Raw genomic sequence first — 26,862 nt, 5'->3', positions numbered from 1 at the left:
ACAGGGCGTGAAGCCAGAATAGGGACAGGTGAGCCCTGAGCCCCAGGTCCACTCCACTTCCTAAACATCCTCTTCAAGCCTGGAATGGTATACCTGCTAGATTGAATATCTGGAGTTGGGACAGCAGGGTCTTATTATTTCTGGGCTAGTCCCTTGGAGAAAACACCTAATCATAGCTACTAAGGTGGTGGGTGGGTGGGTAGGCTAGAAAATTATGCAATATGTGGACCACGGTGGGGTGTGATAAACATGGAGAGAATGGATTCAGGCCTGTCAAGGGTCATGGGTGAGAGGTCAGAAGAAACCTCAGAAGGAAATTTGGGAACTGCAAATGCCCCACTCAAAATGTCAATGCAAAGGGAAAGGAAAGGCGCCACTAAGTAAGGTAAGCACAAGGTAAGAAATTCAAGGAAGGCGCCTCCCCTGTGCAGCCCTGCGCCAGCATTCCCAGTGGTGCACTCACCTCATTACCAAGGGACCCCGCAGACTCAGGTCTGCTGGGGCCTGAGATGTACCATGTGTCAGTGACCTAGAAGAAACTGCAAAAGAGAACAGGCCGCAGGAGAAGGCTGCTCTTGGAAATTGCTGTGGGCAGTTTTGTGCCAGCTCCTTCTCCATGTTTCTCATTCCTTTCTGACTCCAGGGTTGAACAATGTCACTCGCCACCAGGCCCTTGCACTGCTCAGACTCTGCTGGGGGCCTGGCTGCCAGCAGGGGTCTGAAGAGCTGATCCATCTACGCCTGTGACTCTGTGCCCACCTCTACTTCCACTGTTCTTGGGGTCAACATTAGCAAGCTGAACACCTCCCACAATCTTCAAACCCAGATACAGTTTTATTTATGCAAATACAACACCCCCATTCCAATTCTAAACACATCATCATGCCAGGTGACTTCATCTCACCCAACAGGAACAGTAACAACACTGGGCTAACTCTCAGGGGATCCTGCTGCAACGTACTCCCCTCCCACACCTTATCCCCACAGCCCAGTAGCTCGGAAGTGGAAACCTGTACCTCTCACCTGACTACCTCACAAGGCCAGATGGAGTCTAGGGGCTGAGTCCCCACCCCCACCCTAGGCACTTACTTCAGCATGTCCTTGTCCTTGTTGAGGTGCTGGAAGAAAGAGGGCTCGCAGATGAGCTGGCTCTCTTGGCACACCTGCTTGCAGGACTGCCCGGGCTCAGCAAGCTTGACCTGCAGGGCGCTGAGGGGTGGCCACATCACTTGCCCATGGCAGAAGTCCTAGAACGACAATGAAGCCATCAGCCACAGTGCCAAGGATACAGCTGGGGATCCCCAGCTCTGCCAACCACCCTGGCAATGGGAGGCGGCACACTGGGAGAGCACAGGGACGGGGAAGAGTTGGGAGCCACATGGATGGGCTGGATTGGGGCTCAGCTGGAATATTCCTTCAGGTCAGATCTTGACCTCCCTAACCACCAGCCTACTCAACCTCAAGATGGGGACCAACAGCAGTGCCTTCCACAAAGGGCTCCAGGATGAGAGGTCATACTTGTGATGAGCTTGGCACCACGCCTGCCCATGAAGGGTGGCTATTCTCAATCATCACCATCGACACTTTGCAGTCAGCCTATTTAGAGCCTCTGCTCTTCAAGGCCCATCTTCAGACAAGCCTCCATCAGCTGGTCTGTTCCCTTCTCTGATTCCAAAGGCACTGTGTCTACCCTATCTTGGCAGTTACCTAATATGACACTGTTTCATGAGCGCTACTTTTATCTCAATGGCAAGGTTCTGATGCTCTGAGGTGAAGATCATGCCAAGGAAGACTGCAGACACTTCTGATACCACCTCATATGGTGCTATGTTCTCGGTAGGGACTTAGTGCTGGTTGGTTGAAAACAAGTACAGTAAGTCCTCACTTAGTGTCGTGCATAGTCTCTCAGAAACTGCAACGTTAAGCGAAATGACAACATAAAGAAACCAATTTTACAACAGGCTAATTGATATTAATAAGAGTTAAGTTTCTATGGCACATTTCTTGTCAAAAAACATCACCAACCTTCTAAATAAAGACCCAAAACACTTCTAATATTAAACATTGAAACAAATGTGAGCTATACATACATTTAAGAAAGACAAATGTAAGTAAGATAAATTATTTACTGAATTTTTGGTGAATCAGTGAGTAACAGCAGTTGTAGTGGTGGTGGGTTCAATCGAGTAATACACATTCGCGAAGTGAAAATCGTAAGGCGTGCCTCCTCCCACCTCGTAATTCACTATTAATCAATCACTAACATGCACCGCAATCAGGCCTGCCTCCACCAGCTGGTCTGTTCCCTTCTCTCTGATTTCTTGCATGTGTATGATTATCGTAGACTTTATGAAGCTTTTATTGTACAATAATTTGTATCGATTCATTTGTTTTCGAACCCTCTCATTCCAGCTCAGGGTCGAGGGTGGCTGGAGCCTATACCAGCAGCTCAGGGTGCCAGGCGGGAAGCAGCCCTGGACGGAACACGGTTCCATCTCAGGGTGCATTCACATACACCCCCACTCACTCATGCTGGGACCATGTAGACATGCCAGTTCACCTCAGGTGCCCAGCTGGGGGATGTGAGAGAAAATCAGAGTCCTTGAAGAACAACCATGAAGACACAGGGAGAATGGGCCGACTCCACAGACAGTGGGCCCGGCCAGGAATCAACTTTCTTCATTCGCAACATTATAGCAAAATGACATTATTTGAGGATCTTCTGTACAACATTTCATATATTCAAGAACTGGAGAAATAGTCTAAGTAGCATATGATAGGATGAGCAGGAATATGGCACCCCCTACTAGGAACACGTGTTAAGTGCTCCGAGTCGGGCAGAGCCAGTTGACCCTGGGATCTAGAGGGAGTAGAGGAAACCAGCAGGTCTAAGGAGGACTCGGGGGTTAGGAGAGGGTTGGAGGACTGCCCCTGAGAAGTAACATGGAGTACCAGCACCAGGAGTGGTAAGGAAATGTACTTTTCAATGTGTGTCCTTCTGGAGTGTCCTACTTTTTCTCAAATTTCCTTTCCAGATCTGTGTGGAGGAGTTGATCGGTAAACTCAGGGCCCAGGGCTCCTAGCACTGATGCAGTCAGAGGAAATTCTGTCATGTGGAATGCCACCACAGGGATATGAGGGTTTCATGCTACCAGGCAGGTCCCTTGGCATGGAGGTGGGTGTAGCACCAGAACAGAGGCTGGCACAGAGCTGCATCCAGAGGGCATACTGTTGCCATTTTTCTTTTTTTTTTTTTTTAACCTTGTGCTTGTATATATACTTTTTTGAGACAGAGTCTTGTGCTGTCACCCAGGCTGGAGTACAGTGGCACAATCTCGGTTTCCTGCCACCTCCGCCTCCTGGGTTCACGCAATTCTCCTGCCTCAGCTTCCCAAGTAGCTAAAACTACAGGTGTGCACCACCACACCCAGCTAATTTTTGTATTTTTAGTAGAGACGAGGTTTTGCCTTGTTGGCCAGGCTGGTCTTGAACTCCTGACCTCAGGTGACCTGCCCACCTTGACCTCCCAAAGTGCTGGGATTACAGGTGTGAGCCACCGTGCCCGGCCCTGTGTTACTTCTAATGAGCCAAAAGACAGTAAGAAAGAACAAAGCAAAACCCACCCAAGGCTCTGTGGGCAGCTGGCCTTGAGAGCACTTCCTGCCTCTTGCTTTTACCAGCTATGTAACCTTTGAGCCTTGAAGAGCAGAGGCTCTAAATAGTCTGGTTGCAAATTGTCGATGGTGATGATTGAGAATAGCCACCTATTTGGGCAAGATACCTAACAGTCTGAAGACTTAGTTTCCTCATCAGAAACTAAGATGATGATACTGATGATTTCTTAGGGTTATTGCTTCTTCCTATCTCCTTGAAGGAGGAAATGCTGAGAAAGGTATTGCCAGCTGAGAAAGGCAACTGTAGGTTACTACTGGGTTACTTGGTGCTAGCTTCTCTTATAGTCTTCTTATATCAAGGATCCTGATTCCACCAAGGCAGGCAAACCCACTGCTGCCCTCCACTCATGTGTTCCTATGATAAGCGGACTCGACTACTCCAGCCTGAGTGAGTTTTGGTGGTTAATGAGCAAAATGCTTCACCAAAGAGTTGGCAGGAAACCTAGAACTTGGATTCCTATCAGCTGCAAACAGAATTCCAGGAAGGTCTAATCATTCAGAGATGAAAAGAAACACATTGGATTATTGAGGGATATTAGGATGTAGCTTACTCTTCTGAAAATGATGCACAGTGGGTGAATGGGTAAGGAGAGTGTCCCAGGACCCATACAGCCATGGGCATCACCAGAGATAGACAACCAGACAGGAAGGCCCTCAAATAACTCCTTATATTCATGGTGATTTTGAGCACAATCCAGGCCCCTGTTAAGCCTGGATTGTGGCAAGATAACTTGAGTCTGAATGCTGCTACTAAGGCTGATAGCGTGACCACACAGACCTGTGGGACCCTGAATGGGGACACAGTGATCACTGGTGGCTGTTGCTTTCTTAGGTGACAGGAAACTTACTGGCTAGCCTTTGACACTCTGCCCATCCCATCGGGACAGCTGTCACCAGACAGGAAGAATGAAAGCACACAGTGATCAATGGAGTTACTGATGATCAGAGCTGAGTGAGGACATGGGCATTTGGAAAAGGTAAAGTGTTTTTTGGTTGTTTTTCTGGTTGGCTAATGTAAGCAACCTTGTTTATATAGTTTGAATATCCCTTATCTGAAATGCTTAGGATGAGAAGTGTTTGGATTTTTTCAGATTGTGGAATATTTACATATAATAAGCTATCTTTGGGATGAGAGTCAAATCTCAACATAAAATTCACTTATGTTTCATATATATCTTAAACATGGAGGCTAAAGATTTTAAATACATTTGTGCATTAAACAAAGTTAAAGTACTATTATGTGTGAAATTTTCCATGGTAGTGTCATGTTGGTACTCAAAAAGTTTCAGATCTTGGAGCATTTTGGATTTTCAGATTAGGGATACTCAATCTGTAATTCTTTTTTTTTGAGACGGAGTCTCGCCGTGTCGCCCAGGCTGGAGTACAGTGGCATGATCTTTGTTCACCGCAACCTCCCTCTCCCAGGTTCAAGCAATTTTCCTGCCTCAGTCTCCTGAGTACCTGGGATTACAGGTGCATGCCATCACACCCAGCTAATTTTTGTATTTTTAGTAAAGACAGGGTTTTGGCATGTTGGCCAGGCTGATCTTGAACTCCTAGCCTCAGGGGATTCGCTTGCCTCGGCCTCCCAAAATGCTGGGATTACAGATGTGAGCCACCATGCCAGCCCACTCAACCTGTAATTCTTTAGGAGCAGTGGGATAACTTCTGCAGCCTTTACATTTTATAATAGAGAGACTTTTAAATCCACATACACCAAGTCATGCGACTGAACAGAAAGGAGCCAAGTGGGAATGTTTCTCTCTGCGTCTTGGATTTGGCTGGACCCAGTCCTGGATTAGGCTGGGGAAATGAAGATCCACGAAGGCTGAAAGCTCCTGTTTAGGCTTATGAATCATGACTTGTAAGAAAACTGTGGAACATCGCTACTTACATGACACTTACAGAGCTGAGGGCAGTATCTCTGTACCTGTTGAGTTTGGAGACTCTTTAGAAACTTGGCTCCTTATTCATGCTCAGCCTCATGGGGTACCGGAAGCAGCACAAAGGTTAACACTGAAGCTAGAGGCCAGGCGCAGTGGCTCATGCCTGTAATCCCAGGACTTTGGGAGGCCAAGGTGGGTGGATCACCTGAGCTCAGGAGTTTGAGACCAGCCTGGTCAACATGGTAAAACTCCATCTCTACTAAAAATAGAAAGAAATTGGCCAGGCGTGGTGGTGCGTGCCTGTAATCCCAGCTACTCAGAAGGCTAAGACGGGGGAATTGCTTGAACCCGGGAGGCAGAGGTTTCAGTGAGCAGAGGTCACACCACTGCACTCTAGCCTGGGCAACAGAGCAAGAATCCATGTCAAAAAACAAAACAAAACCCTGAAGCTAGGGCAGAGTCTTCCTTTGTTTGACAAGGAGGAAGTGACATGGTGAAGGAATGTGCTTCAAGTCAGAAGGAGCAGATTGGAAGCCTTACCCCACCACAGTGGTGCTTTGGGCGTGTTACCCGGTCTGGTCTCATCTCCTGCTAGTCTGCAGAGAGTGAGGCTAACAGATAGTAAGAAGTGGAGCTGAGCAGAATGCAGCAAATGGCAGGTGCTCCATAAATGCTCCTTTTCCTCCTGTTAGCCCTTCTTGGAAGAGCTGCCTGTGCCCCGTAAAGCTTCCAAGGTATGGCATTGGAGACATCTGCAGAATCTGGGGCAGCCCTAGATGAACGGACATCTTGCACCCTGGTCTCAGCAGGGCAGGATGGCACTGCAAGGCCCAAACCACGGCAAATGCCCTTAAAGCTGCACTGGAGGACTGATATGCCCTATTTGTTCATTTCTTTGTAAACTACAGCAGCCTCCCCTCTCAAGGTCCCCCTCAACGGGTGTGCTCAGTTTCATCCTGCACATGAACACTGGAGCTCCAGGAACCCTTTCAGGAGCATGGACTAGCATCCTCTCAGCAGTCGGTTTTGGGGGTCAACAGAATCAGGAATAGTAAAAATAGCAGCAGGACCTTCTCAAAGCTTGGTGCCACCTGGAAAGTCTAAAGGTGATCACATTGAAGAGAGGGAGGCCTGAAGGTGGCAGGAGAAAACTGGGGATCTGGGTTAGGATTCTGGCTCCCAGCTGTGGGACTTCATAGATGTCTCTTCAGCTCTGCCTGCTCTTGCACATAAAATGAGGATGATGCCATCTGTCCTTCACTCCTTATCTAATTCCTGTGAGAAAAAAATGAGGTGACTGATAAGAAAGAACTTTGTGATGTTAATGTTCCAAGGTTGACCGTTCTTTGCTGCAAGGGTCTGGAGGTAAAAGTGGAGTTGGCTGATTACATACGATAATTCACCTACATCCACAAGAGCCATCTTTTGGTCCAACTGCTTTTAGGGCACAATTGAAATGGAAGCCCCTGTCATAGCCTCTTCTCTCCCATAAGTGCCAGTCCCATTGGGTGCTCAGAGAAGGCTAGGCATCCTCTGTTTCATTCAACTGAAGCACAGGCTAATAAGACAGTGCCAACTTGCCTTATCTCTTTACCATAAGCACTCATTCCTTCATTCACTGAACAAATACTTGCTACTAGGCAGAAAAGCATAAGGGCTCAGAGCTCAGACTGCCTGGTGGACTCTTAACTCCTCCGTTTATTAATCATAATGTGTAACGTGCTCAGAAAAGCACCTGACACAAAAACACCATCTGCATGTTGGCTGTCACCATGACTACGTGCAATCTAGTGCCTGGAGTGCAGGGGAGGGGATGATGAAGCAGAGGAACCACAAAACCCTGCCTTCATAGGGCTTGCATTCAGTGAGGGAGACAGAAAAACAACAGATAAGTCAATATATGCAGTACATTAAAAGGTGGTAAGTACTCTAGAAAATAATGAAGTGAGACTGTTGGCAGAGATGATGTCCTGATAAGGCATCACTGAAATGGTGGCAGCTGGGAAAAGACACGAGGAAGTAAAGGAGTGAGCCACGCAAGCATCTAGGAGGAACTTTCTAGGCAGAGGAACATCTAGATCAGAGGATCTGACGAGGGAGTACATTCCAGGGGGAGCAGGCGCTTCCGGGTACCTTGGCAGAGTGTATCATGGGTCGGAAGTGATGGGGTTCAGGAGGGCCCTGGGAGTCAGAGCTTTTCCTTGAAGTAAGATGGAAGACACTGGAGATTTCTGGGAAGAGGGGTGATGGGATCTGCATGCTGGGAACAGACTGCAGGAGCAAAGCAGAAGCAGAGAGACAGGAAGCTGCCGCAATAGCACAGGAGAAAGATACGGGACTGAGACCCTGAGACAGGGCACCTCTATTTAACAAACCCCCATGAAACACTCATGTAAGCTGGCTTTGAAGGTTTCCCCATTCAGTACTTTACAAATGGCTATTAAAGTCTCCCACTGGGTGGTGGAAATACAAACATGAAGGAGACACAGTTTCTGGACTCAGAGGTTCAGTGTGCAGTCTAGTAAGAGAGGCCAAGGCTAAAAAATTACAGAACAGTACAAAACAAATGCCCAAATAGGTTGCGCAGGCCACTTGCAGAAAGGAAAAGATTAACACCAGGGAAGAGGAAAGTGGTGGTAGCAGTCAGGGAAGGCTTCCAGGAGATAGGGAAGGCCATCTGGCTTTTGTAGGCTGCATAGAAGTTAGTAGCTTACCTCTAACATGGTGCTTTGCAGATAGTTGGTGCTGGGAACAGACTGCAGGAGCTGCTCAACTAAACTGAATGTTTTTTGCATCCTGAGGCTTTGACAGCAGCAGCAGTAGAAAAGGAAACTATTCTAACTCAACGAGCTCCTATGCAGGCAGAATGAGATATAAACAGTAATTTCCAATCTGGTTAACAAGTCCGCTTAGAACACAGAACATCTGCATTCTTCCCTAACAATTATTTCAACCAATCACCAAATTTCTCTAAATGTGCTTGACTATCCTGAAATTTCCATGCAGTAGCCATAAACCAACGAAAAGTCTAATAACCAACCAATTTATGAGACAAATGAACACAACCAACCATGAAGAAGAGGTAAGAGCACTGCCTTCATAAAGAAGGCTAATTAGCAGCCTGGGGAAAACACCATAAAAATACAGAAGGGGCCAGAGAAGGGGAAGAAAATGCTCCCTGAGAGAAGTGCTAGGTAGAGGGGCTGCTTGTTTGCGCCCTCTTGGTTTGCTGGGCCAGGGGACGGGTCACTTGTTCAGAGCAAAGCAGAGGAGTGGTAACAGAAGGGCCAGTCAGAGAGGGCTGAGTGGTGTGTGAAAGAGGTCCAGAAACTGCACCCCCCACCCCACCCACTGCAGCCATCTCTTTCACAGAGTTACTAATAAGCCCATGAGAGATTCAGTGCAAGTGGATTTTGGTGGGAACCTACATTGTCTGCAACCAAGAACACAGGTTCACATATAAATGTCTGCAGGCAGGATCTAGAGAAAGAAAAACCAGAAATTGGCACAAAAAAAAAAAAAAAAAAAAAAAAAAAGGTTGGTAGGACAGGTAAGACCATGAAAATAGGGTCTGGGCCCCGTTCGGTCGGCTATTTGAGGGATAAGGCACGTATTAGTTATCTGTGTTACAGCTGAGAAATCCAGGGCCTGGCACAGGAAGTGTTCCATTAATATTGAGTAACTGACTGGATTAGCACACCTCAGGTGCCAGGCTGAAACTGACCATTCTTGGCGTGTGTTTTCCCTTAAAACAAAGTGAACTGTGTCCACACATGGCCCCAGAGGTTGTTTCCCAGAAGTGAATGTGAATTTTTATTTCCACAAAAGAAACAGTGATGGTGCCTGTAAAACTGAGCAGCAGGCGGCAATCTCCATGAATTATCTCTACACATGCAATTCCCACTCAGCAACAAGCTCACCTTTGAAGAGCCGAAACAGAAATCTACCTTATTCACACACTTCTAGGAGTCTACCCAGGAGAAATGAAAACAGGTTGCATGTGAATGTTCACAACAGCACCTACCACATTAGTCAAAATGTAGACATAACCCCAAAGCCCATCAACTGGTGAATGGATAAACAAATTGTAGTATTAATCTATCCATTCATGGAATACTATTCAGCAATAAAATCAGTTCTGACACATTTAACAACATGGGTGAACCCCCAAAACATCATGCTAAGTGAAAGACACCAGAAATCTCCAGAAAAGGCTCATCCAAAAAGGCAGGAAACAGATCAGTGGTTTCCTAGGGCTGGGGTGGGAGCAAGGATTGATTGCTAACACGGACAAATGAGTTTTTTGGGGTGATGGAAATGCTGCTAAACTAGAGTGTGGTGGTAGTTGTGTAACACTAACAATTTGCTTAAAAAAAATCATTGACTTGCATCCTTATATGCGGTGAACTTTATGGTCTGTACATTATACCTCAGTGAGCCAGTTTGAAAAACACACTTTAGTCGGTTTCTGGGCTCCTGCGGCAACTTGTAGCGAAGGTTTTGAGAGCACCCACATGGGCCAGACATTGTTCTTAGTGCTAAACATTATCAAACTACCCTTTCTTCCACCAGCCTGATGGGTAGGTTGCATTATCCCTATTTCTCAGAAGAGGAAAGAGCACAGAGATGTTAGGTAACTTGCCCAAGGTCAGAAACACAGTGGCAAGCAGAGCTAAGATGTGAACCCAGGCAGTCAGCTGCTAGGGTTCAGTGCTTAATCATTACCTGCCTAGTCTCTCTGGGTGCAGGAATGGCTGGGTAAACAAAAGCTATTTATTTCTCAAGAGTAAACATTCCTCAAGCTAGTACCAACCTTCTTCCCTTTTCAATTTCTCCCTCTTTCCTTGCAATCTGTCACCTCTACCATTTCTCCCACCCTTGGACTATCCAGATTCATAACAACATCTACAACACTTGCATCTACAACACTACAATCCTTGCATCTACAACACTCCATAGTGGGCTTATTTTGGGCTCTGATGAATATACATCCTAGGACCTTCAGCTGATTCCACAGCCATTCTTGGAGTTAACTCTTTTTTTACCCTCCATCTCTCCAGAATGCTTTTCCCATGAATCACATAGCTCTTTACAAATTAACATGGCTGTGACCATCCTATACATTTACAGTGTCTTTACAGGAAATAGAAAATAGAACTCAAGAGCATATGTATGGTTTTAATAAATTAATCTGAAATTGCCATTCCTTCAAAAAAGTCCTGCTATACTCTCTGACCTGAGGCTAATACAAAAGACTTTCCCAAGAAATGCATAACGAAAACCTTAACAAACCCAGACATACTCAAGATAGGGAACAATGGTGCTTGATCTTAGATTACAAAGAATTTCCCCCTGCTAGAGACAAAATCTCTCTGAGAAAGCTGATTTAAAAGAGCATGCACTCTGAATCAACATTTTTAATACAGTAAAGGAAGCGGGGACATTAAGAGAAAAGAGCAAGTGGTTTTCCCAGATCCAGGAGTCTTTCTCATTGGGTGCCTGCACACAGGGAGGGCTGGGTATGAGGTGAGTTTCCTGCTGCCAACTGCTCAACTGCACACTGAAGCCCGGAGTGCCCTCGATTGCTGTCTGTTGGCTCCCTCTGGTTCCCACTGCCTTGGCTGAGCGTGACGGACAACCCTGAAAGGTTTCTGGAGTAAAAGCTTCTGTGTTCTCCTTGCAGATCACATGGAGAACTCTGAAGGCAGATATCAGCCTAATTAGGGCTGCAGGGCTCCTACCATTCAAGGGATGGGAAGGGCCTCCTAGGAGCTGCGGGCTTTCTTGTTCATACCAGGAAAACTTCCTCTCCATCCTCGCTGCCCTTTGAAGATACTTGTCTAGTTGCAAAAAATAATGAATACTCCAACCTATAAAACACTGGGGTCTGGAGCTAAAAGAGGTAGAAGACTCAATCTGTGAACCAATGGGATCTTGGCTTCCTATCTTCCTTCTGGCATCAGGGGAACATTCTGGGTTTAACAGAATCTCTGAGATAAACTCAAAATAGGCCCCCTTTATTGCTCATTTAGGAGCATTTGGAGAATGTTTAATAAGAAATGCCCCTAAAACAAGATTCCTGGAATGATTTTTCTAAGCACCAATCTGATAGTTCCACTGCCCCTTAGTCTGCAACAAAGCCTTTCTTTAGCTTCCTATTATCCCAGAATCAAACTGGAATTCTTCAGCCGAGCCTCAGCATCTTTTCACATTCTGCAATCTCCTCCTCCAGCCTGATCTCTTACCTCATCCTTCTCTTCAGTCAAGTGCCTATCATTCCCCATGACATTTTCCCCACATCTCCAGGCCTTTATATCTGGACTTGTCCAGCCTTCCGTCTGTGCTACCAGTTTGCCTTCAGGACTCACCTCCTACAAGATGCCTTCGGATACACTCTACCATTTCTCCCCCATCTTCCCTCTGCAGGCTGGGCCATATGATCCCAAAGCATCCTGTTACTTCACTATTACCAGGAGGAACCTACAGCAGTGGCAGTTACTGCCAGTGGACTTGGCTGCCTTCTCCATGAAACTTGCAGCTACTTGAGGGCAGGGATGGGGACTTGGAGAGATTCTCCTCCCCAACTGACTGCACAGCCCATGGCATGCTCCAGCTGACAAATATTCAGAGTAGAGGAATGAATCAACAACAGCAGGCAAAAAAGAAACCTCTGGATTTCTGTGAACTGCAGGTCTCTGCAGAAAGGCCTATACAGTGGGGGTGGGGGGTGTGCAGTTTTATTAGCATGCTTTCCAGCAAACAATTTTGGTAACATATATTACACAAATCATAAAGTCCAGGATGAGCTTCCTGGTTCCTGACACACAGGAATAAAAAGCACACCCTCCCTCCCTTCCTCCTGCCTTCCTTGTTTCTGTCACCTGGAAGTTACTGTGCACCGACCATGTGTCCAGCAGGTTACTAGGGATACAGAGGCAAAGCCAGGTGGAGCCTCTGCATTATGGAGCATTTAGCAAGGTCTATTTGGGGAACAGTACCTTCCTGTTTCAAAGGAAACCCAGCAAGACTTACAGAGGACCTGATAACTTTTAGAGACCAGCTGGGATTCCTGAGCCTCAGGGGAGAAATAAAAGCCTTCAAATAAACCTGATCAAGAGTCATTTATGCCTGGCGGTTGGGTAACTATTTTCCCTAAGAGGAAGTGGAGACAGGCAAAGAGGGTTTCAGCAGAAGCTGCAGGGATCTTAGTATGATCTCAAGAGAGCCGCCGAGATGGCGGCAAGAGCTGTGATGTCTTGAGACCCACAATTGAAGGAGGCCCTGCAACTCCTCCCCGCAGCTGCAGGAAGGGTGAGCAGCCCTTGATGACGTAAGAAGATGGGAAGCAAAGCTCTGGACACCTTCTGTCTCCTGAGGTCCTGGTAAGCACTGTTGGTGCAGACTTGGCCTCATATCAAACCAGTATCAATTCTTGATTCCACAGTCTGTGAGCCTGTAACTGTGAGTCTTGGTTTCCACCACCCAGATAATGGGGTTACTACTACTACCTCCTGGAATTACTGTGAGAATTAAATGATATATTATGATGTGTCAGGCACACGCTGGCACAAAATCTGTATGGTTGTGGTTGCTAGAGTTGTGATGATACTATCATTCTGGTGTCATATAAAGGCTGAATGAGATAAAGATTCAAATGGTTTCTCATGAAACCAGATAATTATATTAAAAAGTAGTGTATTACAATACAATATAGCATAATGTATTAAATAATCAACAGTACTAGTTTGCATTTATTGAGCACTATGTATGTGCCAGGCTCTGTTCTAAGCACTTTGTACGTATTAGCTCATTCAATCCTCACATCAGCCCTATGAAGTAGGTCCTACTAGCATTATCCTTATTTTACAGACAAGGAAACTAAGGCATAGAGAGGCCAAGTAACATGCTCAAGTCATATAAATAGAAACACATGGTGCCAGGAGTAAAACCCACATGGCTAGGCTGCAGAGCATGCCCTCTTGCTGCTAACAAAAGCTCAGCATATCAGACACACCGCCCCAAAGGATAGGACCAAGGCTCCCAGCTCCAACGGCAGCACCCAGGGCTGCTGGCTGCTTGCCACAGTTTCAGTCTCCTCAAACCACCAACTCTTCCTTTGAAGCCCACCTTGGGCCTACTTAGATTTTCAATACACCATTTCTATTTTCAGCTTGCACCATCCTCATCCCCTATTGTGTAAAGATCCCTTGATTGCCTTAAAAAATGCTTTATCCTTTAAGAAGAGCACCTTATTTCTGGAATCTAGTCAAAGAGTTCATATTCTCCTACCCACAGGGGTTCTGAGTCTGTCTATTTCTAGCTCTGTGTTGCTTTTGAAGTCCAAGGAATTAAAATGCTATAAAATGACAGCAACAGGCTCCTGGTCTTTACTTCAAGGAGCACATGCTGCAGTTTCCAAACTTTGTTGGGGAAGGTGGGACTTTTGGCACCCTCCTTGGCTTTGTCCTGCTTTTTATCTGTTTTATATACTTATAAGGTTTCATTTGACAAAGGGTCCTGCTTTCCTCTAAAAAGTCCTAACATTTAGAATTGCTGAATATGTTTTATTAAAATAATGCTTAGAAACAGCTGGTTTCAATTCTTGCCTTTCTTAAGGTGACAAATGAAGATGGGGCAGGACCAGAAAGCTGTCTGACCCCTCCCCTCCCAAGTCTTCCTAATGGGTCTCAGAATCCACTCAGGGCACAGACCCTGAGGGTCAGGGGCATCTTCACAGTAATCATCCCATCTCTCTTGTTGTAAGTTTCCATTTCACCTTACATGTCATCAAGAACATACCTACTCCAAGGGAATACTGGTTCTCTTGGGTGACCATGACAGTGCTACTATTATCCAGCAATTAGAGTCTCCCAAAGCAGGAAAATAGCCACAGAAACACAGTGAGCTCTTAACTGTTCTTGAGAGCCCTATGGGGTCACAGGAAGCAGTACACAGCAAAGACAGACTGACTTCTGATAAGCCTTACCTGTTTTTCAATGAAAGCATTGATTCTCTGTAGCATCCCCTCGCATGTAAATTCATATGGCATGTATGGCTCAATCTGTGGAAACAGAACATGATGCCATGAAGGAGAAGGATAGAGAACATGTAGCACCTCCCCAGTCCTCTGACTCACTCAATATACGGGTGCTAACACCAGGAGGCGGCCTCATGAGGGTTGACTGTGGACTTGCAAGTTGTGATCTCACGCTGATCCTTACTAGGTGTGGGACTCTGAGCAAACGACTTGCCACTTGCCATCTCTAAGTCTCAGGTTCCTCATATGTAAAAGGGTGATATGAAAAACTCACCTCTTTTAAGCTGCAAAGATTATCTGGGAGAAAAAGGGTGCTTAGTTTAGTGACTAGCACCTAGTGGGCATTCAACAAAAGATGGAAGTTATCACTTGCTAGCAGGTAAGTTCCACAGGGCAGAGTCCATGCTGTTGGGTCATCGTTACATTCTAGTGGTGAGCATAGTGTGGCACACGTAGGAAATTAGCAAACATCTGTTGAATGAATGCATGGTCACTGCTCTAAGGCAACAATGAGCAGGTGAAGGATCTATGACAGTGACAAAAGCATTGGTCTGTATTTGTAAGTGAGGTTAGCCTGTACCCAAAGAGCTCAGGGTGCAAAAATAAAGCGATAAAGTGTCACAAGGAGTTCAGCTAGGGGGTCCTGGGAGGCTAGAGGGTCAAAGCAGACTTCTACTCATGCTGGGCTTTTAAGGCAGGCTGTGAGTCTAGTAAGCCCAAACTGGGGAGGGCCAAGATGCTGAAGACATCCTTGGTGAACAAGTAGTGTGGTCTCTAACATGAAAGGACAGCAGGTAACTGCAGCTCAGTATTATGGTAACTGGTGAGACAAGGTGGAAAATTCACTGAATTTCCAGAAAAGCCTTGAGATTTCTATACTAAAGAGCCTCAATTTCATTTGAGGGGAGGAGGAAACTCTAGAGGATGCTTCATTAGGGTAGAGGAGGCAGTCTTATCAATATTGTGACACCTTAGAGAAGGGGAAGAAATGTGGGTTTGATCTCTGCTGCACAGTGTCTGCCAACACTATGAGGCCTGTGTTTTCAGGAGTATTACTGACTTAAAATGGAAATTTCATTTGGGAGAAAATCACCAGCAATATAGTCTATTATTGCTTCAGGGAGCTCAACAGCTCCTCTCAGCAATAGGGTAGACAGGGGCGGTGGGGCAGGGGGCGCACCTTCATCAGCTACCTCTAAAGTCTTTGCTGGAATCTACAGGGTGGAGAACTAGGCAAAACATCTATAGTTGAAGCTTGCTGAAAATGGGACAATGAACAGAAATAACATTCCTTAGTGGCAGCCAAGGAGTTGGTCTCAGGGCATTGTCTCCCCCTTTCTTGTGTGCCAAATCACACATTACATCGAAATCTTCAACAGTGATTTTCAGAAATTTTAATTGTCTTCAAATGCTGAACGAATGCACAGATGTGGGCCACAGTGGCCTACAGCTGTCTGAATAGAGCTAAAAGAGGCTGAGCCGTAAATACTGTAATATCATGCAGACTATTCTACAAGAAAAAAGAGGTCACTCTATTCCTAAACAGCTCATCTCTGAAGATCTCAAAATACTCTGAAGAATTGACTTTCAAGTTCTCAGTTTGTTCCTTGTCAACTCAAGCTTTTGAACTTACTGTTCCCTCTCTAACCCAGACACAGCCCTTCACACAAAATGCAATTTTTTTTTCTTTTCTTTTAAAAGATGTTTAGTCAACCCAAGGGTGACTCCAGAAGCTTTCTATTGCTGGCCTAGAGATAAGTTTTCTCTCAAAGATTCATAGAAGGAACGATCTAAAACAAAGAACATGGCATATCTGGGTTCATTTATCAGTGTTAAAGTAGGATTTGTATAGTGAAATAAACATCTATGGTCATCTTTTATGAGACGAACAGATTTAGTTATGTTAGGAAGCAGGGCGAGTATCCAAGTGCCATTCCAACAATATTTCCAAAGGGAATCCATTAGAAAATGAAAGAAAGTTAATTCAAAGTGTTCAAAGCCAAAAACACAGAAAAATGGCTCTTCCTCTGTTCTCCTACCAACCCAGCCCACTTTAACCAAAGGGATGTTGACTCATTCATTGCTTTGGGGCCGTTCACTGTTTTATTTTATTTATTTTTTAATTTATTTATTTATTATTATTATTATTATACTTTAAGTTCTAGGGTACATGTGCATAACGTGCAGATTTGTTACATACGTATACTTGTGCCATGTTGGTGCCGTTCACTGTTTTAAAGGATATGAAGCAAACAATTTTCCTATACAAGAAAAGCAAAAGGGAGGGAAAGATGGAGGGATGGAGGGATAGAGAGATGGAGGGATGGAGGGATGGAGGGATGGAGGGATGGACGGACGGAAGGAAGTCGGTGAGTCAGAAGGTAGGTCTATATTGCTGGACCCTGTGGGGGAGGGCAGGCAGGGGCTTCTGGATTGGAAAGCTCTTCAGAGTCCTAGCAAGCCTCTGAAGTGAGGCCTGTTATGTGAATTGGGGGCTGGAAGAGTGGGCAGTTTTCTGCATAAAAGTTGTTTAGGAACAAGTGAAGGCCTCTTTGGGGGACAGAATGAAGGAGAATGCTAAATCACATCCAGTCATTGAGAAACCCAAGCTAGGCCAGCTGTGGAGAAGCAAGGAAGTATTCTTGGGCATCCTGCTTTGTTAAAACAAAACAAAACAAAACAAAAAGGACTGTTAATCATATGGCGAGGGCCACAGGAAGGATGCCTGTAGATTGCACTGTGAAGTTTCTGATGACCTTGGAAACATTCCCTTATCTTCCCCTCCATTTTCTCTTCTTGACCTCCCTTCTTGTGTGATTTCCTGTCTCCACTAGTACCGACTCACCTTTCCAAGTCAGGGACAACTTCTACAGGCAACTGCTTTCAAAGATGAGCCTCCATGAGAAGCCCTCTATGGTCTGACCTGACAGATGTGGCTTGGCATCATTCAATACGAAATGGTCTCAGAAAGTACTAGGAGGCCAGGGTTTGACTCACGGCTCCTCTGCTTACTAACCATAGGATTTTGAGTCAGCAGAATCTGTAATTTCTCTTCACGATTTCCAGTGTACACTAGGTCATCTCATCACCCTGTTCAAAACTTCCCATCACACTTATAAAAAAATCCTGAACACTTAAAAACAAACAAACAAACAACAAAAAAACCAACCACACCCACAAAAAAAAAAAACAAACCCAAAAAAGAGAGAAAAAAAAAAAACCTGAACGTTCACCATGGCCTTTTGAAAGGCCCCACACATATTCTGGTTCCTGAGGACCCTTTTACGGTCTCCATTATTTCTGATGAGAAGTTGGCTGTGTTAATACCATTATTCCTCTAAATGTAATATATTTTTCTCTGGCTGCTTTCAAGGTTTTCTTCCTTATCTTTGCTTTTCAGCAGTTTGATTATAATGTATCTTGGTGTGTTTTTCTTTTCTGCTTCTACCTCAGCTTTTAAATGGCTCTCCTCAAGAGTACAAGCATTAACTAAGTGTTGTGGACTGAATTGTGCCCCTTTAAAAGATATGCTGTTCTAACCCCCAGCACCCATGAATGTGATCTTATTTGGAAATAGAGTCTTTGCAGATGTAACCAAGTTGGATGAGGTCACACTGAATGAGGGTGGGCCCTAATCTTGTATAAAAGGAAAAGACAGAGACGCACACAGGGAGAAGCCATAGGATAATGGAGGCAGAGATCAAACTTTTGACGCTGCAAGACAAGAAATGCCTAGGCCTACTGGAAGTTGAAAGAGGCAAGGGAGGATATCCAGCTGGAGACTTTGTGGGCGGGACATGACCCTGCTGACATTTTTGACTTCAGACTTCTTGCTTCCAGAACAGAGAGAATAAATTTCTGCTGTTTTAAGCCACTCAGTTGCTTGCACTACTGTGTTACGGCAGCCCCAGGAAGCTTATATGCTAAGGGACTGGGAGAATCAAGAAAGAAGAACCTTCGCCCTTCCATAGGAATGACTCCGGTGGTGAAGCTTTAGGTGTGTGGCAGATATTTTGAGGCAGCCTATAGGAACCACACTCTATTTGGCGCTTCTTTCATCAGCTTGGTCTCCTGAGGTCGGGGACTTCTATCCAAACTGCTGAGACTAGGACTGGGAATGTATGTATCATCAATGGGAAGCTGACACCAAACAGACCACCTTGAAGCAGGCAGAGCACAGATAATGCATCAGAGTGCCCTCACTCCTCTGGAGATGTTCTGAATTAACTGAAATCAGCAGTTCAGTGGGCCACAAACTGATTATCCTGTTCTGTTTCCCAGAGGGGTAAGATGGCCTCCACATGGGCACACTGACTATCCCTCCCAGGATATATGCCTTTTCAGCCTTTTCCCTTTCAGTCACACTGTTCTTTGAACCCATGCCCTTCTGCGTCCACTTCTCAGTTTTACTTTGCAAATTACTCCTCATCCTGTAAGACTTAACTAAAAGGCTGCATTCTCCAGAAAGGCTTCCCCAACTTCTACTCCTGGAGCGTTTGCATGTTGCTTTGGCACTGAACATATTCAGCCTTGTATTATGCTTACTTGCAGACATCTATTCCTCTCTCCCATCTATCCATTGGGTAAATCCCTATGTGGGCACTGGTAATACAGAAATGAGACAGATGTATATCCTGACTTCATGTTGCTAATGGTGTAGTAGAAATTTAGACTATTGACAAAAATCATAATACTTAATACTGACTAAACGCTATATAGTAGACATTGAACTTAAGCACTTTATATACATTATCTCATTTACTCCTCACAAGTAACCAATCAAATGGTAATGCTGGCCCTATGTTACGCATGAAAGGAAGCTGCTAGTAAGTGGTAGAGCTAGAACTGAACCCACACTGTAAGTCCAGCTTGCCCTCCCCACATGCCTACACTGGCTTCTCTTAAAGCATCGTAACCAAGTGTAAAAAGTGCTCCCATCAAAGTATAGCAGCAGAGTGCAGCTGTGAGAGTCCATGGCGGATTCAGATTGGCAGAAAGGATAACTGAACTCTTCTTTACTGGACGGTAAACTTCTGATAGGTGGGAAGCCAGCCCTCCTCTGTGTTTGTGGAAGTAAACACCCCGCCCCCTCCACAACCCCAGGTGACTCAGAGAGCACTCTGTGTATGGCAGGCACCTGACACACGTCTGCTGGATTGATCAGAAGAGGCCAGAAATGTAGTTACTTTTACAAAATTCTACTAAACGTTTAGGTAGGAAAAAAAAACCAAAACAGATGTTCTATAAAAACCTTCCCCAGTATTTCCTTGCACTTCTCTCTCTCTTGTAGAGGAAGTAGGGCTATCTTTTCAGATCTTTGTGAGAGCAACATAATCAGATCACTGAACCAAGTATGACTCCAGATCCTGCTCCTGTGCCTGGGATCCAGGCACACATCAGGATACCAGCTCTGTTTCCAATTCACAGAACATTCATGAAATCCCCAGGCCAAATCCTACAGCTTGGTTATTTTCTAATTCTAGGGTTAAGCTGATGTGGTAAAGATCTGTTTATTAAAACCAAGGACCTATGATGCTTTATACACATTTCAGGTCACATTAGAAATGAGGGAAAGTGGAATAAAAGAAACCAACCTTCTGATTTAAAATTGCTTTCACTGCATCCTCTACTTCCTCCTGATTGTTGAGGTCAACAGTCCACACATGTGGCCGCCCGATGAAAACTTCAGCGTAAGGATGCTGGGATGTCAGCTGGAAAAGAAGCAAACACCTCAGTCTCACAAGCGAGTTTTAAAATAACTTTCTGTGCTAGATGGCGTGCTATGCTTTTTACGGTACTGAGTTACAGTTGTGTAGGTAACAAGACATTGTGTCCTTCCCTTTGATGATCAAAACCATCCATGAGCAGATAACAATAAAACAGTGATGGTTCTGTATCTTGAATCCCACTTGAAAATAAGATAATGTCACAACCAGGTGACAAGGAAGCTGCTACAGGTGGCTTTAACCCCCAACATCACACCAAGAAATGATGAACAATTTCTTCTACCCGAGAACCCAGCCCTGAAAATCACCTATTAATAGATCAAACCAGTATCTATTATCCTGGCTAAGACAGACAGGTCAGCATAGACAATTAAAAGAAAAATCAAGGCTGTAAAGTCCCAGGAGGCTAAGTCATGGTGCATAGAAAAGGTGATACAAAAAAATGATACCATCAGAAATACATAGAATTTCTAGAATGGTTTCAGGAATAATCATTAGCATAATATTCAGAAAAACAAGGAATGTCAGTTTTTGTCCTAAAGGAGGTTTTATTTGAAAAACAATGTGTGGTCAAAGAAACCAAGTGTGAACCGTGACAATTCTTTAATTCATGAAGTGTCCATTCTTCTTTTTCTCCCCCCGCTCCAAAGGGTCTTGCTCTGTTGCCCAGTCATAGCTCACGGAAGCCTCAAACTCCTGGGCTCAAGAGATCATCTTGCCTCAGCACTCTGAATAGTCGGGACTACAGATGCGCACATCATGCCTGGCTAATTAAAAACAATTTTTTTTTTTTTTTTTTTGGTATACACAGGGTCTATGTATGTTGCCCAGGTGGGTCTCAAACTCCTGGCCTCAAATGATTCTCCTGTGTCAGCCTCCCAAATTGCCGGGATTACAGGCACAAGCCACTGTGCTTAGTTGAGTCCATTCTTTAATACAGCTAAATTTATCCCCTGATTTTGCTTCCATCTCTATCCTCACATCCCTTTAAGGTCATGTTGTAAAGGGAGCGTTTTAGACACATGTGAGAGCATTTTCAGCTACCATAATAACTGGAGAGTGTTACCTTAGTCTGTGGGTGGGAACTAGGGATAGAAGCTGCTTCACAATGTGCAAGGACAATCCTGCACAGGAAGAACTGTCCACTGCCCATGAAACTTTCAAATGCCCTGCAGGGCTTTCACATGGGCTTACAGAGTCTAGCTTTTTATTTTTCTTGAAACAGAGTCTTGCTCTGTACCCCGGCTAGAATGCAGTAGTACGATCTCGGCTCACTGCAACCTCTGCCTCCTGGGTTCAAGCGATTCTCCTGCTTCAGCCTCCTGAGTAGCTGGAACTACAGGTGTGAACCACCACACCCGGCTAAGTTTTTGTATTTTTAGTAGAGATGGGGTTTCACCATGTTGGCCAGGCTGGTCTTGAACTCCTGGCCTCAAGTGATCCGCCTTTCTCAGCACCCCCAACTGCTAGGATTATAGGCATGAACCATCATGCCCAGCCAGAATCTAACTTTTTGACAGTTCAAACATACAGTGAATTATCCACAGACATAATCACATAATCGTGTAAATGAAGCAATGTCTCTGCTCTGTTTTATCTGAAACGTCACCAATGAGCTGTCACCATTTCAGAAAGATCAAAGCAGCAAAGTCAATGCCACTGAGGATGTCAGAGTCTTCAGTAAAACCTACCCACATTTGTCTATATATGGAGCTATCACATTACTGGCAATTGTGTTTATATGTGGGTATATGTAAACACACTCAGGCTTCGCTCCTCCTTCACAATGTCAATTGTAAGTAAAAAGGCTGACCATATTCAGCTGAATGTTTCACTCCTTTTAAATGAAAACACTCACTGTGAGGAGGAACAAGGCATCACAGTGCCTGGTACAGCTCTTGGGTATGGGACAGTATAGTTCTTGACTCCATAATGCTGAAATATGTATTGCTTTATTAGGAATTCTTTTCCTTTTATTTCTCCTTTACATTTGAGTCAGAGAATTATTCTCTTTTGAAATTACACACATAGGCAAGGTTATATAATTTACAAATTTCATCTCATATTTATAATAGGAAATACTGGGTCTGGCAATGCTGACGCCTTTGCTTTGGAGGTCAAGCTAGCCCTCCTCTTCTCCTCAGACTCCAGGATACTCAGAGGGCTGGAGGAAATAACTGGCACCCCTCCACCTTTCCCTTAGCCACTGTTCTTTGTATCCTACCACACAAGAGCATGCATGTACTATTCAAGGCAGGAAGCCCGACAAGTCCCTGGCCCAGAAGCGAGCCTCTGCTGGCTACAGGTTATCTGGGCCTCTACCCAGCAGCAGCCTGTCATCAGCCTCTTCAGTTTCCAGCCCTCCTGACAGGTGCCCTCTTCCTCGGCTCAGCTCTATGGTCAGTGATGAAAGTCACAGACTCTCTGCAGGTCCATGGAGCTCAGGAAACTTCCATTTTTTTCCCTCTGCACATGTTTTGGATTCAACACTTATCAAGGAAGCCCTAGGCTGGGCCAGGAGTCCTGCTAATCGCCTGCACAAATGTTATTTCTCAGGTTTATTTATGTATCAATGACGATTCTGAGACTGAGAGGCGATTACATTTCCCCCAAGACCACACAGCTGGAAAGGAGAAGAGCCAACTTCAAATCCAGGTCCTTCAACAACTTCTTAGCTTTGGATAAAAAGGAAGGTGACAATTTTAAAGGATGTCTTTGGGTTCTTAAGACGAAAGCCCAATGTAAACACCAGCTTTTTAATCCAGTTCTTAAAACTTGCCAACCTAAATTCAGGACTGATTTTATGCCTGTATTTTCTGAAGATGAGCAAAATGTCACATCATTTTCATTTTATGGCCTGGAGAACTAATTAGTTTTTCTGACGGAATCAGGGTAAGTTAAAGTTGTCATTAATGTCACTATTTAGTAATTTACATGTCAGCAATCTCCCTCGTCTCCTGCCTTTTAAGGTCTCTGCTTATTTACAAGGTTGCTTCAAGCACTTGGAAAATACGAAATGCTGAGCTATTATCCTTTTATTCATTTACATTTACTGAAGGTTACTTAACTTTATGAGTGAGGCATTTTGTGATTAATTAGTTCCCCTCTGAATGTTACGTTCTTTCTTGTTAATTTATTGAGAACCATCTGAGCTAAGATACTTCATTGTATATGAATCAGTAAATTTACTGGAGTATAGTTTATAAAAGTAATGAAAATCTTATTAAATATGAGACATTACTTCAGAATGGCTATTAAATCTCCAAGGAGAACATGAGTTCTCTTTATGGAAAACACACACACACACACACACACACACACACAAACCCGGAAGCCAGAGTATTTCTAATGGCTTACAAAATGTCAGAATAATGATCAAGAACCTACTGTTTCCCAATGTAAAGATAAAAATCCAATTTATATTAAAATGTAACCTGAACCAGCCACATTACTTAAGGCACTGTGGAACTTTTCCCACTCTGTGTAGACATCATGGTTTGAAAAATGGTCTGGTGCAAAAATAAAAACCAAGCTAAACCCACATTTAGATATCCAGACTTTTTCTTCTCTTCAAATGAAGGCAAAGAGATATGTATGCAGTTGATATGATCAATTTAGGTGGATCAAATATTGCTTAATATGAAAGATTTGTATGGGCACAAAAAGGTAGTTTTATGTAATTATGTATACTCTGATTACAATGTTTCCATTTGCTAAGGAAAAAAGATAATTTCTAGGAATTTTTGATTCTTAGAAATGAACCTGTTGACAGCTCTTTTCCCATTAAAAGCTTCTTTAGTTACGGGCATTTTACGGGCTTTTGTGAGCTGGCAGAGCAGGACAGGGTGACCCACCTGGCCACGAGATCAAGCTCACTGGTCCCTCTCAATGCTGTCTGATGTTGCTGGAGGGAGCTAGATATCAGATGGAACCTGCCCTCTTGCATAAAGCAAACTGACCTTCTTGGGGTATCCCCAGCTTGTCAGTATTCATGCTTCTCAGGCTTGAGACCCGCTCTCCTCCTTTTCCTTTAAAGCACAGCCCCTCTTCTATCCCCTTCGCAGCTAACCCAGCACATCCTCCACCCAGCACAACTCCAAGTTCACTCCCCTCCTGAATTCACTTAGCTATTTCTTCATGCACTTCCACTGATTATGCTTTTGTCCTATAACTATTTCATATCAGATTTGGAGCTCCTGGAAAACAGGAAATGTACATGGATGAATTCTCCCAATGCAGCAACTAGTACCACCCTGCGGGGATGCATTAAACACCTGTCAACTTCCCTCTGCATCCTGCCCTCCTGGGGGAGCCTAGGACTGATGGAGTCATCTGTGTGAGGTCACTTGCTGAGCAACTACTGAAAGGATCCCATGGTTTCTCTAATAGAGTCACATTTAAGGGCTGGTGGAATCATCTGAAGGGATGAAGGGACAGGAGGAACCAAATGCCCGTGTGACAGCCCCAGTGCTTATTCTCTTCTTACAACATAAAGAATGAAAACCTCACATGACCTCAGCAAAAAGTAAATTACAAAATGATGGCAACTGACAGAAAACAATGAAATGCTTTTCTTGATAACTTCACACTGGCTGATCTGATCCATGTAACATTACATCATTCACTGGGCAATGTTCGGATTGTGTTTAATTTTTTTTTTTTTTTTCCCGGGAAAAAAATACCCAGTGGCCACAGTGTCATTAAAACCTTTAGAGTCAGTTTTAACAAAAACGTGTCAGTTGCCAACTTAATCTCAGCTACTTTTGATTCATTTCCCAAAGGCTTGTATATAGAAACTGCAGTAAGAAAAGAGATGGGCTTCTTTGCTTTTCATGCATTTAAAAAATCATGAGGGAATCAGAAAATCACCATCAGAATACCGCAGTAATAACTGTTGCAGACATGATCCACTCCTATATGATACAATAAATACTGTACTTATTTGTATAGTATGTGATACTATACAAATCCACTGCTATATGATACAAAAGTTTGAAGATAAACAGGATATTCTAACATAGCCCCAAAGTATTACCCCTACTATAGAGAAAAGAGTAAAAGAGTAACTTCATAGTGGAGAAACCTGGGATCAATCAGTACAGCATATTGACATCATATGCCCCCAACGTGATGTTCTGAGAAGGATACATCACTTCTGGGATATTCTTGCCAAAAATGCCTAACTTCAAATTTGACTGATGGGAAAACATCGGTCAAATCCAAATTGAGAAACTGTGTACAAAAAGCTGACCTGTGCTCCTTAACAGTGGTAAGGTCATGGGTGATAGTGAAAGACTGAATTGGCACAGATCAGAGGAGACTAAGGAGACATGAGTATTAAATGCAATGTGGGTCCTGAATCAGATTCAGGAACAGAAAAAGGATCTCGCTGGAAAAACTGGTGAAGTCCAAATAAAGTCTGTAGTTTAGATAATACTATGGTACCAATGTTAATTTCTTGGTTTTGACCACTGTACTGTAGTTTTGTAGAAGCTGCCATAAGAAGCAGCTACAAGAACTCTGTATTATTTTTGCAAATTTTCTGTACCAGTAAAATTATTTCAAAGTAAAAAGTAAATTCTAGCAAGTCTACTTGTAGGTACACTCCTCAAAGTATTAAAAGCAAAGACTCAAAATACTTGTATGCCAATGTTCATAGTAGCTTTACAATGGGCGAAAGGTGAAAAAACCCAAATGTCCATCAACAGATGAAGAAGCAAAATGATTTATATATATATTCAATGGACTACTCAGCCTTTAAAAAGTAATGTGTGTATATATATATTCATAAAAAGGAGTGACATAGGCCAGGCATGGTGACCCGTGCCTATAATCCCAGCACTTTGGGAGGTTGAGGTCAGGAGTTGGAGACCAGCCTGAGCAACACAGTAAGACCTTTGTCTCTGCAAAAAAAAAAAATTTTTTTTAATTAGCTGGGTGTGGTGGGGTGTGTCTGTAATCCCAAGCTACTGGGGAGGGTCGCTTTAGTCCAGGAGTTCAAGACCAGCCTAGTTAATACAGTGAGATCCCATCTCTACCAAATATAAAAAGAGTAGCCAGGTGTCGTGGCACACACCTGTAGTCCCAGCTACTCAGGACGCTGAGGAAGAAGGATCGCTTGAGCCCAGGAGTTTGAGACTGCAGTGAGCCATGATCACACCACTGCACTCCTCCAGCCTGAGTGACAGAGCAAGATCCTGTCTCCAAAAAAATAAAAAGGAATGAGATTCTGAAACATACTACAACATGAACAAACCTTGAAAACATGCCAAGTTAGTGAGCCAGACACAAAAGGACAGACACTATATGGTTCCACTTACATGAGGTACCTAGAATAGGCAAATTCACAGAGACACAAAGTAGAAGAGAGGTTTACCAGGGGTTGAGGAGTGGGGAGAATGGAGAGTTATTGTTTAATGGCTACAGAATTTCTGTTTAGAATGATGAATAAGTTCTGGAAATGAATAGCGGTGATGGTTGCACAATATTGCAGATATACTTAATGCTAGTGAATTGTACACTTAAAAATGGTTAAAAAA

General features: G+C 44.2%; 1 protein-coding gene across 3 annotated transcripts in view; it reads right to left on the bottom strand.

Moving 5' to 3' along the window:
* MGAT5 (alpha-1,6-mannosylglycoprotein 6-beta-N-acetylglucosaminyltransferase) overlaps positions 1-26,862 on the bottom strand; it is a 328,044-nt gene that overhangs the window by 6,154 nt on the left and 295,028 nt on the right. For all 3 annotated transcript variants that reach the window (XM_007964794.3, XM_007964792.3, XM_007964797.3), the window contains exons 14-16: positions 20,192-20,308; positions 14,547-14,621; positions 1,090-1,247 (exon numbers count right to left, since the gene is read on the bottom strand). In XM_007964794.3, the coding sequence (XP_007962985.1) occupies positions 1,090-1,247; positions 14,547-14,621; positions 20,192-20,308 (350 nt within the window). The remainder of the gene's footprint in view (positions 1-1,089; positions 1,248-14,546; positions 14,622-20,191; positions 20,309-26,862) is intronic.

This window comes from Chlorocebus sabaeus, chromosome 10, assembly GCF_047675955.1.
Source record: "Chlorocebus sabaeus isolate Y175 chromosome 10, mChlSab1.0.hap1, whole genome shotgun sequence".
NCBI lineage: Eukaryota > Metazoa > Chordata > Mammalia > Primates > Cercopithecidae > Chlorocebus > Chlorocebus sabaeus.
Note: the sequence above shows the minus strand (reverse complement) of the source record. Positions and strands in the feature narration are given on the sequence as shown.